General features: G+C 34.5%; 1 protein-coding gene across 13 annotated transcripts in view; it reads right to left on the reverse strand.

Annotated features, from left to right (window-relative positions):
* PCM1 (pericentriolar material 1) overlaps window positions 1-16426 on the reverse strand; it is a 78896-nt gene that overhangs the window by 13886 nt on the left and 48584 nt on the right. For 7 of the 13 annotated variants that reach the window (XM_039256286.1, XM_039256293.1, XM_039256292.1 and 4 more), the window contains 8 exons: window positions 14224-14388; window positions 11945-12001; window positions 9229-9401; window positions 8749-8880; window positions 4592-4712; window positions 3080-3238; window positions 2691-2824; window positions 145-279 (listed from right to left, as the gene is read on the reverse strand). In XM_039256286.1, coding sequence (XP_039112217.1) covers window positions 145-279; window positions 2691-2824; window positions 3080-3238; window positions 4592-4712; window positions 8749-8880; window positions 9229-9401; window positions 11945-12001; window positions 14224-14388 — 1076 coding nt within the window. The remainder of the gene's footprint in view (window positions 1-144; window positions 280-2690; window positions 2825-3079; window positions 3239-4591; window positions 4713-8748; window positions 8881-9228; window positions 9402-11944; window positions 12002-14223; window positions 14389-16426) is intronic. The other 6 variants (XM_039256290.1, XM_039256288.1, XM_039256296.1 and 3 more) reach the window with 2 other exon arrangements.

Below are 16426 nucleotides of genomic sequence, written 5' to 3' on the forward strand. Positions count from 1 at the left end.
TAACTTAAAAAGATACTGAAAGGTCATCCCCAATGGATGCTGGAATGGACATTTATTTCAATAAACTGCATATTGCCAGAAAATGGCAAAAAAAAAAAAAGAGAGTCTCAATTGTATATAAGTCATATAAGTATAAACTCTTACCTGTAATATACTTCCAAGTTGTTTATGAAAGAACTTTACAAACTCTTTGCTCTCATCATTTTGCTGGGTAAGGGTCAAAACCATGCGTCTAACTGAAGTTAGAAGTTGAGAAGAGCATACTTCATCCATGTGCTCCTGAGAAAAATCCAAGTTGGTTAGGAAATAAAGTTACCTATTGGTTAAAAAATATTAATTCCCATTAATATGGAAGACATTGTCTTCCATAGATGCCTCTCAATTTTCAGATGCACATTTAGAAATATTTATCCATAAGAAGAGCCAGACTCCCACACTATCCAGGTTAAGGGGTTTATACATTTTGACCAACCATAGCAGGTAACGGCCAGGAAAAGAAACTGGCTGATTCAGTATTTCATCACTTCCTTTCTTAAAGTTTAGCTCACAACTCACCTGCTACCCACGTGCTCCACCTATTTTCTAACTCCGCTTTCTCAGTTGTGGCACTATGGATACTCTGTGCACTGTAGGATGTCTAGCGGTGCTCTGGCCCTTACCCACTAGATGCTAGTAGCACCCTTTACCTTTCTAAGTCCTAAGGACTAAAATTGTACATAGACATTATAAAATGTTTTTAAGGCCAAAATCACCTCAGTTGAGAATCCTAACTTTTGTAACAAGTTTCGAAAACTTTTGGGCAAGTTTCTCCTCCTTCACCTTCCTTGAGAAGCATGTGCAAGCACCTAATAATTCAAATCATGGTTCGCTTTTGGAGGTGAGTCCATGAAAACATCCACACCAAGTAACCTCAAGGCTCTAATACCTCTTCTGCCACTAAACTTACTTGGGCAGGTCCTCTAACCTTTACTCAGGTAAGTTTCTGCTCTGGTTTTGTTTTTTTCTATAGAAATGTATAAAGTGAGGTGACGAAAGTAGATAATTTCTAAGGTTCCTTAAACTGAAGGACTTAAGGTCTCTTTTGAAAAATTCATTGTCAGAGCAGGCAATTAAAAAAAAAAAAAGGACAACAGTCTGTTGTCTTCAAGGGAGCAAATACCAGAGAAGTCAGATACATGAATAATCAACCACTACATGCTATGCACTGTCCAGCAGATGATACTTTTAACTAATAGGGACCATTTCTCTTTCATCACTGAGCACAATGGCCAGCTCACAGGAGATAACTCATTACTGGCTGATAAACAGGTATCATAAAACCACCACACTAGGTTCTAGAAGGATTTGTAAAAGCATATTGGAAGCAACAATTATCTCTGAAAAAAAGGACACTTCAGCCAAGCAGAAAAGAGGGAAGGCACTTTATATTTTCAATAGTGACAGCTTGAACAAAAGACTGATATATGAAAAAGCAATGGCAGGAATAGGACATTTTGAGCAATTTGAAGTGAGTGTACCAAATGGAGAACTGGGAAAGATGAAGTTAGGAAAGTATACCAGGTCCAGTAGTAAAATCTTTCAAAGGCTGTCGGGGGGAGTCTGCTTGGTAAACATTCATTTCATGCCTATTATGACAGTCTAGGTAAAACATGAACATCTGAATTAAGGTTATGCTATCAGAGGGAAGGAAGGAGAATCCATTTTGGGCTCACTGGTGACAGGGGAAGATAGTCAAGAAGTCTAGTTTAGGTGACTGGGTGTAATGCTGACATTAACAAAGAAGTTCTTATAATCCTACCAAAAAAGTCAAGATTTGAAGTGAAATGAGACATAATAGTTAAAATGAGATCATTAGTTCAACTCATTTTCTTGGCCTCAAAAACTCTGAAACACTAAATTAGTAAGTGAATGAAAGGGCATCACTTAAATCACACACAAAATGGTAAACTGCAGATGACTGCATTCCCTAAGCATAAAGATAAATCATTCAGATTTTAAAACCCTTAGAAAATAACTGTACATATTAAATATTACTACCAATATACCTAATTTAACCTAGAAAGACATGTTTAAAAGTATTTATTATATCACTCATGATAAAACAGAAATGTGAAATAAAAAAGGCTATCTGTGTTTAAGATGAAAGCAAGTAATCGCTTAAAGACAATTCACCCTAAGGAATGGTTTCAAACTGTTAAATAAATACCTACCCTTCTATCTACAAGAATATATACATATTCTTGGGGCACCTGGGTGGCTCAGTCGGTTAAGCTCAGTCAGTCCCAACTTCGGCTCAGGTCGTGATCTCACGGTTCGTGGGTTGGAGCCCCACATCAGACTCTGCTGACAGCTAGCTCAGAGCCTGGAGGCTGCTTCAGATTCTGTATCTCCCCCTCTCTGACCCTCCCCTGCTCACACTGCCTCTCTCTCTCAGAAATAAAAACATTTAAAAAAAAAAAAGTTAAAAAAAAGAATATATACATATTCTTATAATTTATAGGAATATCAATATTCTTTTTGGGGAGATAGTTACATAAAAATAATGGGAGAAAAATCCACAGAATTGATGAGACTAAAGTTTTTAGCTTTCTTAGGTTTACGTGTATTTTCTGAATTTACTATAATGAAGTCTTTTTTAAGACTAAAAAAACAAAGCATAAAGTGTTATGTTTAAAAAAATTATTGCTTACCTTCAAAAAAGGAATGACTTCTTTCATAATGGCTTTGATTTGCCGGTCCAGCTGCTGAGTATCAATTCTAGGACATGGGACAGTAGAAACTTCACTTACAGGTTGTTGTGAACTACGATTTTCAATGGGAGTTTCTATTTTTTAAAAAGAAAATGATTTATTAGCAAATTAAAGCCTATGTCATTATATATGTCCATTTATTCAGAATTCTAAATATTAAAATCTAATAATTTTATGGGAAAATAACACAAAGGAGTATCTATATAGTTTTAGCATCCTTAATAAAAAGAAAATGGTGATAAAACTACTATTATACATCAAGGGGGTCTATACATTTTTTTTAATATATGGAACTATAGATTTTTACTTTTACTCAACCAAGCACACACCTTCCAAGTTAGTAACCGCAGCCGCGGCAGCAGCACCGTCCTCGGCCTCAACAATCCTGCAGGTGCATCTTGTGTTGGTGCTACTCTCAGCCTCCGTCTTCATGCGCTCATATTCTCTCATTCTGGCTAATGCCTGATCTAAGTGAATCACAGTGTTACCTGCATATGGAACGGAAATATTTCAAGAAAATATAAAAGCAAACTTTGTCATGTATCCCTTACAAAGTCTTAAAAAAAAAAAAAAAGTCTGACCATAGGTAAAGAAACGTAGGTCCAACAAATTCCAGATACTATACTAGCTGGGTAACAAGGCATACATTAGTCTCTTAGACTCTGAAGTCCATACTGATTTCACTACATCACGTTGCTTCACATAAACAGTACAAAGAAAATATATCCCAAATGTCACTCAAATTCTGATGAAAACGATCCAACTGGACACAAGCAAATAAGGTAAGGAAAAGGCCTAAGAAAAAGATTTCCCAGTTTTCCTTTGTCTACTTCATACAAAACTAGTGGTAAGAAAAAAAATCAATAAATGAAACAAAGCACTTGGTAACTCAGAAAGGGAGAAAAAACCTGAAGGGCAAAGGGCCGGCCACACAGAGATTTTTCTCTATAATGGGAAGAGTTCAGTTCAGACTTGACAGGTATTTAAACAGATGGGAACCAGGCTTAGAGTCCTTGATAGTCAAGATAAGTCAACGAAGACTTAATGCTTTGGTAAAAGGTGCACATCTAATAATAGGACAAGGCTTGGCCCTTTGCTTTGTAGGAGTCCTTTGGAATCTCCTAAATCTTGTTCTCTTCATGTGGAAAAACACTAGACTAATATGACCTTATTTTATCAACTAAATGCCCCAGATGTCTAAAATCACTGAGTCTTCAGTATCTCTTGAAAGGGAAACAATCAGATACCTATACATTTTTCTTTTCCCTAGTCTCCTTTCCAGGTCTAAGACTCCAGATTTTCTTCTTACTTTGGATTATACAAGACTCCATGCTTGTTTTACTGATGATGAAAAAAAAAAAATGCTAGGTGTCATGCACATTGAGAATCATCTGGGTTTCACACAGAAGACTATGCTAAGAAAGTTCTTATCTCAAATTATAAAGTTAACATATTTACTGAAAATATGATTGAATGAGGCCCTGATACCTCTCAATTTTTCCCATTAACTAGAAAACCTTAAAGGATAATGTTTCCCTGAAGGGAAGGCAATTAACATTTCTTAAACTCTTATTATACATGCTAGAAAGCTGTATATATTTTTCACAAGAACATATAGCAAGGTAGGTAAGACTCCCATTTCCTTAGAATATGGAGGCAGAATGATCAGATGATTTGCCAAAGGCTAAGGAATCAACAGGAGATTCTTGACTTCAGACTGATAGACTTTTTGCCATGGTCTTTCTACCACATCTTGCCTTTTTGGAATTTTGGTTTTTAATCGATGTAATTCAAAGATTGTATTAAAGTCATGTTCTAAGGTTATAAAACATTCTGCTTACCTAGATCATCAGTTGCAAAAGGCTCAAAATTTGAAGATACAGACATGACACTAGCATTATCACCAGCATTTTGCTCACTTATTTTATGTGTTTCTCTCTCAAAGTTCTTCTCAAAAGTTTCCTAAGTTATAGTTTAAAAAAACAAAAATCACTAATATTTCTTTAAAAATTATATATTAAAAATTTAACATACTAATTATTTGCATAAAACTATATACTTAAAATTGTGATATCACTAAAGTTATTAAAGGCTGAATAATCACAGAGAATGTTAAAATATTAAGTAACCTTGCAGAACATATGTCATTGAGTAGATAAAAATACACACAGCCAGCTATTAATTTTAACTTGGAAAATTAACACTTCAAATTATTTCTACACTCTCAGGGAAATTCTCCCATCTCTAAACCCTAACAATGCCTAGGACTTTACTACATGTGGTTTTACCAGAAGAAAAACATGACAGCATCATTCACTTTTTTAAATGAATTTTATTGATATAATTTCCATAAAACAATGCACTCATTAAGCATACAGTTTGATGAGTTCTATAAACTCCCATCTAACCACCTTCCCTAAAGATAAAGACCATTTCCATCAGCTCAAAAAGTTCCTTTGTACCCCCTCTGCAGTCCCCACTACACTCCACCCATATGATTTCTATCACCAAATTAGTTTTGCTTGTTCTAGAACTTGACATGTAAATGGAACCAATTCAATATATACTCTTCAGTGTCTGGCTTCTTTTGCTCAGTGTTTCTGAAATTAATCTGTTTCAGAGGTTCATTATTTCTTAATGGCCGAACAGTATTCCATTGTAAGGATATACCATATTTTATATATCCATTTATCTGTTGATGTTCGTTTGAGGCTATTGTGACTACAGATGCTATGAACATAATACAAGCATTTTTGTGGACATATGTTTTCATTTCTCTTGGATGAATACCTAAGAAGAAAAACTGCTTGGTCACATGCCAAGTTTGTGTTTAGGTTTATAAGAAACTGCCAAACTGCTTTCCAAAGTGTTTGCACAATTTTACAATCCCATAAGCAGTATGAAAGTTCCAACTGCTCTATATTCACAGTGACACTTCTTACTGTCAACCTTTTTAATTTCAGCCTTTATAGTGCGTGTGAGGTAATACCTCATGTGATTCTAATATGGATATTGGCCATTTACAGATCCTCTTCCATGCAGTGCCTGTTCAAATCTTGCCCATATTTTACCAAGTTGTTGGTTTTACAAATGAATTATAAAAGTTATTTATATAGTCTGGATTTATTATTTATATAGTCACTGTCAGATATACATACTTAAATTATGTTCTCCTAATGGTGTCTTTTGAAAGGCAGAAGGATTTTATTTTTAATGATGTTTATCAATTTTTTCTTTTACAGTTAATGCTTTGTGCACCCTAAGAAATCTTTGCTTATGTCCAATCATGAAGATTTTCTTTTAGAAGTTTTATAGTTTTAGGCTTTTCAAGACTTTAATATCAAAATAACTTTTGTATATAGTGCGATTAAGGAAAGTCTCACTAGAATGTAGAAACCCGTTTCAGTTGTGTTCTTTCTCCTATTTTTTAAAAATTTCTCTTAAGTTATGAAATATGGGGCACCTGGGTGGCTCAGTCGGTTAAGCGTCCGACTTTGGCTCAGGTCATGATCTCACGGTTTGTGGGTTCGAGCCCTGCATCAGGCTCTGTGCTGACAGCTCAGAGCCTGGAGCCTGTTTCAGATTCTGTATCTCACTCTCTTTCTGCCCCTCCCCCGCTCACACTCTGTCACTCAACAATAAATGTTAAAAAAAAAAAAACATTAAAAAAAGTGATGAATAGAGTCATTTTGTTGCTCCTTCAATTAAGATTGGAAGGTAGATGTGCTTTTGCCATTTTATGGCACCTAGAAGAGAAGATACAAAGTGTTTCTTCCTCTTTCTAAATTTCAATTCTTCATCTCTCTTGTGACTTATAATTCCCACATGCCTACTTTTACTTCCTTCCTTGGTATGAAAAGCTCTTACATACTCTGAAGTATGTCTATACAAGCTCCATAAATGAAGCTCAAAAGACCTTGGCCTAGAAACTTTGAGAATCAGAGTCTGTATCTGTCCAATATGGAAACCACTAGCCATGTGTCTATTTATATTAAAATTTAGTTCCTCAGTCCCATTAGCCACATTTCAAGTGCTCAATAGTCCCATGAGGCTAACAGCTCCCATGTTAGACAATGCACGTACAAAACACTTCCATCACTGTAGGAAGCTCCACTGGATAGCACTGCTCTAGATCTGTGGGCTGGAACACTGGATGCTGTGCTGCTGCTGATTAAATCGCATTAACAAAGGGAGGATGTTAATGACATCAATGATGAAAAGAAGTTTTGAATAAAAAATTAAAGAACTGATTTATTTAAAAACAATACTAAGTATAGTTATTTGTGCCGAATCCATATGGTATGGGTTGAATCTCTGTGTCGCCCCCCCCAAATCCGTATGCTAAGACCTTAACTCCCAGTGTATAGGAGGTGGACCTTTGGGAGGTAAATCAAGGCTCAGAGAAGTAAAGAGTCTGAAGCCCCCATGGCGACATCAGTACCCGTATAAGAAAAGAGATATGGGGGCCACGTGTGGACACATGGAGAAGGTGGTCATCTGCAAACCAGGAAGAGGGCCCTAACCCAGTACAAAATCTGCTGGCACCATGATCTTGGACTTCCCAGCCTCCAGAACTGTGAGAAATAAATGTCTGCTGTTTAAGCCACCCAGTCTACAGTATTTTGTTGTACCAGCCTGAACTGAGACACTTACTTAGGAAGCAGGTCAGTATCTTAAATTTTATTTAACTTTAAAATCCTGTCATGTTAAATTAACTTTGTCATAAACTGTAGCTCAGTTTTCAATTTGCTACTGATGGTAAAGGCCAATGTGCTCAAACATTTTAAAATAACGGAGTAATACCATGTATATGAAATCTGGCTAAAGGGGAGGCAACGGGAGTTACAGGAGGCAGAGACATCAGTCATGCTCTCAGCACGTTATGTCAGTGGCTAGTCAACTTTAATGTAACTGCATATCTCCTCCTTTTGTATACAGCTGGACCACTCTTCATTTTCCACAAAAAAGAGCACACAATTTCCAATTAGTTATAACAGCAATCCCAAATAACAATTACATTATATATTTGACATTGTTAAGTGAATTAAAACTATGTACAAGTTTGTGTTCAGAGAGGTATAGGAGGTGGAGCCTAAGGTTTTAAGCGGAAAAGATGACCTGGGGAAAGTACGGTTTTAAACAGGAGTATAAGTTAAAGAGGAAAAATTCAGAAAATGTCCTCAGTAATTGTAAGGAAACTACTACAGGTGAAGAAAACACAAGAAATCTTTTGAGAAAATACTATCTTTTCAAAAGAACTTACACTGTTAATATATCAATAATGGGCAGAAACACAGTAATACTGTTTCTGACTCTACTCTATAGCAGATGACTTGCTAATCAATTATGGCACTCTTATCCATGAATTTCCAAATACTAGAATTGGCAGAAAAAAGAAATTTATTTGTTAGCCCCAGGACCACATGTTACCTTTTATAACAGAATCAGGATCCAAACCTTTTAGGTGATTTCCAAACCCCTAGCACATGCTCTCTTCACTATCCTAGTAGTTGCCATTCACTCGTTCAGTCACTTCTAGGCTAGGTGGGGCCTACTGGAGAAGATCACTTACTGAAAATGCACCATTTTCCTCTCCATTCTTTTCCTTTGCCCAGTTCCTTTTACTTTACTCAAAATTTTCTTCATAAACTGGAATATATTAAATTAACTTTTTTCCCTGGAAGCCTTTCTTTGGTCCAGGCTTCTCTCTTCTAACCCAAAGACCTGATTTATCTTGTATTTATGTATTTAAGGGCTCTGTGATCTGACTGCAGTCTGGTTTACTAACCTATCATTTATAGATAATTTCTGGGATTTAGCTGCTGACATATTTTAATTTGAGTTTTATACCTTACCTCAAAATGATGTGTTTGACCCAGCTTTTTAAGAAAGCTAAAAACCACATACCAGGCATACTCACAATTTATAATAACTTATTTAACTTTTGTTTACTCCATACTGAAATTATGTCTACATTCATTAATCATGATCAGCTTACATCATCAGTGGTAGCAAGGCTTTCACTGGGGGTAAGTTCTGAGTTTGATGCTATCCAAGTACCAGAATTCACTGACTTTACATTTTCCCCTTCTTTTTCATGGTTTTCAGAAATATGTCTGGATACTATGTCCTAAATAAGGAAATAAGATAGTTACTTACGTGAAACATTAATTTTTTTTTATCACAAATTTAAAAGCAGCAGACAGAAGAACAAATGCAATTCTCCTCACCTCATAGGTTAATTATGAGGAAGAAATAACATTAAAGACATAACACTAAAAAATTGCTCAGAAAAAGACTTTTAGAAAAGGCTATTTAAGCTATGCAAGTTTTAAATAAAATGGTAAGACAGCACATGAAAAATGGATCATTATACATATGGAAGAGGATGTACTTCAGTCTAAGAAAGCAACCAGACAGAATCATGAAGAAGAGCAGCACCAGACAGGATAGGAAAAAGAGGGTGGGTACCAGATACCTGCAATGCATATAAAGCCCTCTGTCTCAAATAGTCTGTATTAAGTAGCTGAAGCTCATGGAAGAGTTCAATAAGAAAATGTGGACGAGATTCATTTTGAGAAATTAATGTAGCTACTTCAGAATAAATAGTATCCCGCAAAGCTTCAAACATGGAAAAATCACTCCCAGTTTCTGGAAGATATAAAAGATCAGGAAGTTAATACTGATGAAATACATTCCTGACCATTTCTACTGGCTTGTATCAGTACTGTTTAAATTACTCCAAAATCAGAACATACTCAATTCTATTCCAGGGCTTTTAAAGTAGAAAAAGAATCTTAAAAATTACTGAGATAAAGATAATCTAAAAAAATATCAAGATATATATTAGAAAAATACTTAAATGTACAGATAATATTACCTAGTATTACTCAGACTGTATTTATTTCTCAAAAAAATCATATGGATAATTTTACACATTTCACAGGAATAATCAGTGGAAATCTCTCAGCACTTGAATGAAATAAACAGCAGATAATTGTTTTTTTTTTTTTTTTTTTTTTACTAATATGAACTTCATTACATAAAGGGAAATTTATTTAGTTAAGGTTTAGAACTAAATGCTGCCAATAAAAGCTACTATTTTTAGGTCTATCTAGTAGGTCTATTAATTCTCAAATCTCAGCTACCATTCTATATTGATGGAAATTGAGTTTGTAAGTACAACACAATATAGATCAATTTTGCTAATGTCTTACTGACACACTCAGCCTAAGCTGGACCAGGTATGACCCAACGCAAATGTTTAGTTTCACAGATTCTAGGTATCACTCTATTACTTAGCAACAATTCTGCTGTATTTGCTGATAACATAGAATTATCGCCCTTAGAGGTATATGGTCATACTTTTATTTTTAAGAGTGTAAATTAACAACTGTTCCTGTGGTTGTGAAGCTTTTGGTTTCGGCTCAGGTCATCATCTGGTGGTTCAGGAGCTCAAGTGCTGTGTTAGGCTCCGCACCGTCAGCATGGATTCTCCCTCTCCTACTGCCCCTCCCCTGCCCACTTTCTCTCTCAAAATAAATAAATAAACTTAAAAAATGTTTTTAAATGGTTCCCATTTTGAGTTCTCTATTAAAAAAAATCTCTAAGTAGCTCTTCTGGCTATCAAAATCTGTACCCTTTCTACAGCAATAGTAGAAACATAGATAGTTAAATATTCAAGTTCCACAAATACCAGTGACAAGTTTCTAAAACAGAGACTTTAATATGTTGAGTGTTTTCATACACTGCGCTTTTAAATAAATATGCAAAGATCATAAAGACTTAATTCACTTTTTACAACAGAGGATAAGAATATGCAAAGCAAGAAGCCTAATGATAAAATTTCCTACTAACTTATGTCTTCTATCTTAACATCTTCAGGTCTCGATTTCTACAAGTATAAAATAATAATAATGAATATGCAACTTCCCTATCCCTCACACATTTTTCAGTATAAAACAAAATTAAAAGAACAAAATAAAATACTTATGTTCTCTGACTAGTTTTAAAATGTTCAAATGCGGTATTTATTATAAACATGAACCAAAAATGTCTCTGTAGGAAATATCTAAAGGAAAAATCCAGATAAGAAAATGAATTTAATATGCAAATTTCCAATTTACATAATACAGTTTGACCACAATTAATTTAGAAAATGTTTATTATTTCAAAAATATAAGAACAAAGCACATTCAACTGACATCTGTTACACCTCTGTAGGTGAAAAACTATCATTCTAAATTATGTATCATTAAAGATGAAATTATTCCCAAATACTGAATTAAGTTGAACACACACTCCACCTCCCCCTCACCCCTCTGGCCCTGCAACAGAGGTAGAAAGTTTTTGCCTGTTTCTCCTCCTAAACTAAAATGCATTAGTTTAGGCAAGAAAAATCCTTGATCTCAGTCAGGTTTCTCTGATTCGGTCTTATTTTCATAGTTCTTTAGGAAGTGTCACAGACATAAGTCAAGCTTAGTCTGTGCTAGATTCTTGTTTTTCCTTCTCGAGATTCTCCTGCAGATTCACAACAGACTTCTATTTTTCCCTCATGTATACTGTAGTAGGCCATTAAAGAATATTTATAATTCTAAATCACACAGAACCATATTTAAAACATATATATATATAGTATAAAGATAAAAACAGCACTTTGGAATGTTTGTAATTTTCCATGCATTTTTATTTATCGTGGTCTATGCATGTCATTTTTTTGTTTAATTGTGTATTGGCTCATTTTTAAAAAATAGATGTTGACTAGTTATGGAAAATAACAGAAGTCACACTATAATACTTAACACTGTAAATCAAACCTAGAAAAAAATAACTTTTTGTTTCAAAAAATTATTAATGCTTTTAAGCGTTTAAGAAATACAAAATCAATAACTTCAAATAAAGCACTGAATTACGAAGACTTTCTATCACCCTTATGAATGTGCTGGTTATGTTCTCTACAGTAACTGAAAATGAAAACCAGAAAAGCAGCTAATTTTATCATCCAAGTAAAGAATTCTAAATGAAAGCCTTCAGAATCTCATGAATATGAAGTCTCTTTCACTTTTACAAGGCAAATGACATATATACACTAAGCTTAAGCTAAAAAAATAATCAGAGCAGCAAAACTAAGGATATTTAGGACTAATGGAAAAAAATTAACACAAAGTGGACACCAAAACTAAGCAGATTGTTACCTGGCGCTTCATTGCATGCATTTCTGTTAGACTGCTGTAGTATTCTCCTAGCATGTGCTGCAGGAAAGGGCAGACATAAGGATGAACATAAAATGTGTATGAATTAAAGACAGGGTCTATAATAGGAGTAAGTGAATTAAAAAAAAAAAAAAACAATTTCTTTAAATTGTTTGCCTGAACTGAGATGTTATCACAAGGTAAAGTTTTTACTTTGTTTTAAACTAATCTTATCAGGGAAAATATAAGATTTGCTATGAACTTATATATAAACTTAATGTGACTGATGATGACTATCATAATAAACTTCTGCCATTCACTCTCAGAAGCACACACATTGTGGCAAACCTCCCCTAACTCCTTAGGGAGAGGACAGCACAATTCTGCACTAGCGGTCATATGTGCTGCACTCTAGAAATCACGAAACAAACCCCACTAGTACATGCTATAAAGAATTTTAGGGTAATGACTAAAACTAAGTGTTTTTAGAGAGTGAAAATGCAAATACACAGTGTATATTTACACAATTCAAGCATTTTTTAGTGCACCAAAATCCAATCCTTTTATTTTTCTAAGTAACAGTAAAAGGTCTGAAGAACTATGCCCATTATTTACGTAACTTAATAATCCAATTAAGTCTTTCAATTTAATGCCCTTCACCAACTTCCACTCTATTGTTTACTCTTTGAAGATACCACTATTTGATAAAGATAGTGAAGTGTAAGTGTTATAAAATTTTGGTAAAATGCTGGGGCCGGGTCAGGAGAATTGACAGTTTTGTCAAAAGGATCCAAGACTTAACAGAAGACCAGGACTGAAACTTCCACGATGCCATTTCCTAGCAACAGGACCTTGAGGAAGTCAGTTCAAAACACAAACTGTGACATTTCTTTTCTGATTACAAAAGCAATAAATACTCGTTATGAAAGGTTTAGGAAATATAGAAAAGTTTCAAGATGATAATAATCACTATTAACATTTTCATGTATTTTCTTCCAGTCTTTTTTCATTGATATTTTTGTTAACAGTTGGAATTATACTGTTCAGACAACACTAAATGTCAGTATTGTGTTCACTTTCTGTTTTCCTTAGCATAGGCAAGTACAATTATGGAGTTAAGAGCATGACTTCTGAAGCTTTCGAGAAAAATTGTAATTTATGTTACGAGCTCTTTATGACAATGGTGGGGGGGGAATAGGTCTCTCTGACCATGTTTCCTCATCTGCAAAATGGAAATAAAACCAATTCACTGCATTATGAGGCTCTAATGGGACGAATAATTTAATTTGTAAATAGTAAAGCATAATACAAATGGTAGCTGCTACTCTAGCTTTTCACCAAGCATCTTACTGACACCTGACAAGTGAGGGTCTATATCTACTGCCTCCCGCTCCATGTTTCTTTGAGATGTACTTGTTCTTTATGAAACAGGAAAGTACCAGTACTTACTTAACGTAAATCTGTTGCAAACACATACAATTCCATTCATTCAATCAACACTTACTAAGTGCCTACCAAGTGTCCAGGATCATGGGAACATTTAAGGTACAAATATGATAAGGTATTACCTGCAGTCCAAGGGTCTCAAAAAGGTGACAGACACTTTAACAGGTAATCACTATAAAATGTGATACAGGCAACAGAATAGATTTACACAGGCTACAACAGAAACGAAAAAGGAGAAAGGGAAACTTCTCTGAGTTTAGATTTGGATGCAGTATTAGAGTTGCAGAATTAACATTTTATAAGACTCCAGTAGAGAAAAAGGCTTACAAAGCGCAAAAAGGTGAACTCAGGCAGAGAAGACACCTGCTGAGGTGAGAAATGGCATGACAGCTATGAGCAAACTTCAATTCAGTGCCTTGGAAAGAGTCAAGTTTAAGGCAGAGGGTGGGCAGAGAAGAATCTAGAGATGCAAGAAAGAGCCAAATCTCCACTGGCCAGAAGTTACATTAAGGCATTTGGACTTTCCCCTGTTAAGCATGGTAAAGCCAAAGATTTTAAGCAGGGAATAATATTTTATATCGAATCCTTATTCAGAGAAGATTTTCAGAATTTCAAATCAGTTCCAAATTAATATCAACTACACTTTTTGTTCAGAATTTTATCAAAATGTCAAAAGCTAGTATCGCAATAAAAATATTTCCAGTTTACATTTCTTGATATCAAGAATATATCTACTCTTATACAAAACCTGCACATGACAAAAAATTGCGACACACCGCTTTTCAAATCTAAGATGAAGAAGTCCTTAGATTAAAGCAAACCAAAAAATAACATACCTGAAGATATTTCTGTAGACCTACTATATTTTATTATTTTTTCCAGCTGCTCATGATTCTTTCTGCTGAATACTTTTGCTTGAACAGGCTCTTCAGTCTGGGCTGAATGTCTGTTCCTACTTTTGCAAGGTTCACATGTGCTAGACATACTGGCACTTTCATACCCTTGAGTAAAAAAAGTGACAACTGTTATCAGTTGCAACTAACTCAAACTAAAAGGGAAACTGATTTCCAAAGTGAAACAGTACATGTAATCCAATTCAGAATGCTATGAAGGCCTGGTATAAATAGACATACACAACAGTAATACAATGTCTGGCAATAACCTTTGAAAGCATGGGTAACAGTAATATATTCTAACATTTCATCGTCCTTTGATACTTAACGAGTACATCCCAACTCAAACTATATGGCAGGCCTTATATGACCCAAATTCTCTACTAGACTCCAATTTTTCATTGTTAGCAAATACAAGAATCCTGTCCAGTCTACTGAAAATGTCCATTAACAGAGGGAAGTAATGGGCACTAGTCAAATCTGTCTGCCTTCTTATTATAACTTGTGTGTAATAGGACTTGATTTATAAGGTCTTACCCACTCACAGGTTATCTATATATTCTACTAAATTTTCCTTGCTGTATGGCACAGGATAGGACTTCAACTTTATTTTGTTCCACATGGACACTTGGTTATATCTACCCTCTTCCCAATGAAATTCTTTGTCAATATTATTAAATCTCCTTATTAATTTTTACTTCGGGACACTGTTTAAATGACTTATCTATTCCAATGCCATTTTCATTCTTTTAGCCACCAAAGTTTTACGGCATGCTTAAATATCTGGTAAGACAAGTCCTATATAGCTTCTCTTATTTTCTTGGCTATTGTTAGACGTGTCCTTCCATATAAGCGCTGATATTTTTTTTTCTAATTTCAGAAACAGTCCACAGTCCATGGGGATTCAAAATGGAATCACAGTAAAAGCATTTCTTAATTTAAGGAGAATTGATATTTAGTAATTTTACACATTCTCTTCTAAAAACATCGTGTATTTGTACAATCTTGTTTCATGTTCTTCAAAAATATTTACATTTTTATCGATGCAGTACTTTCCTTGTTAAATTTATCCCTAAGGATTTCCCTCCTATAGCTCTGGATACTACCATGGGAAGAGGATTTCACCCCAACTTCCATTCTGTTACTACAACAGCGAAAAATACTTGCACATTTATTTCATAACCAGCTCCTTTATTAATTTGTTAACTTTAGTAGCTATTTTCAGAAAATAGCTCTCTCAGAAAAAATATAAAAGGTTTCCCTCCTTTTTGAATATTTATTCCAATTATTTAATTTTTTGTCATAATCCTTTCCAAACAATGTTAGACAATTATGATGATAGAGAGGAAACCTTGTCTAATTTCTAACTTTGATATAGGTTACTTCAGAGTATTTTCATTTATAATGTTGTGATTGAGATTAGCTAACAGCCTTCATTATATTAAATATCTGTCTTCTTAGGGGCATTTTACTTAAAATATTTATTAGGAATGACTTCAAAGTTAATCTAATCTACCACTATGATTATATGACTTCTGTCCTTCAATTTGATATCAAAATTACGTTGACAGATTTCCTGATAATGGATCATGATTACATTCCTGTAATAAACCCTGACAAGTCTAAAATTCATTTTGACACAGGGCAGATTAAATTTGCTAATATTTCACTTTTCAATTTACATTAGCAACTGAGATTGATCTGTTGTTTTCTTTACTCAACTGTTGCCTCTTTTTACCTTTCCTTATATTAAAAGTGTCTAATCTGATTCATATGTTGTTTCTGTTGTTTTCCTCACACAGGACACACCAATATCTTCATCTTGACAAGTTTGAATACAGGACTCTCAAATTGCAGTACTTTTTTGTCTGTGTATGGACATTATTTTACGTTCTTCTACTTATGTTGTATGATGTCAGTTAGGTTCTTTTTTATTGTATAGAACTTGTTCTTCCAGTCTGGAAGCTTTGAAGATGTTTACTTTTTCCCTTGGAATTAAGGAATTTTATCAGAATATACACAGGGGTATGTGGATACTTTCCCCTCTTGCCTCCCAGATAGACAAGTTAGCTGAATTTCTACTAAATTCAAGGGTAGAATTCAGTGATTCATCACATTTAACACCCAGTGCTCATCCCAACAAGTG

This window comes from Hyaena hyaena, unplaced genomic scaffold, assembly GCF_003009895.1.
Source record: "Hyaena hyaena isolate Hyena2069 unplaced genomic scaffold, ASM300989v1 scaffold_562, whole genome shotgun sequence".
NCBI lineage: Eukaryota > Metazoa > Chordata > Mammalia > Carnivora > Hyaenidae > Hyaena > Hyaena hyaena.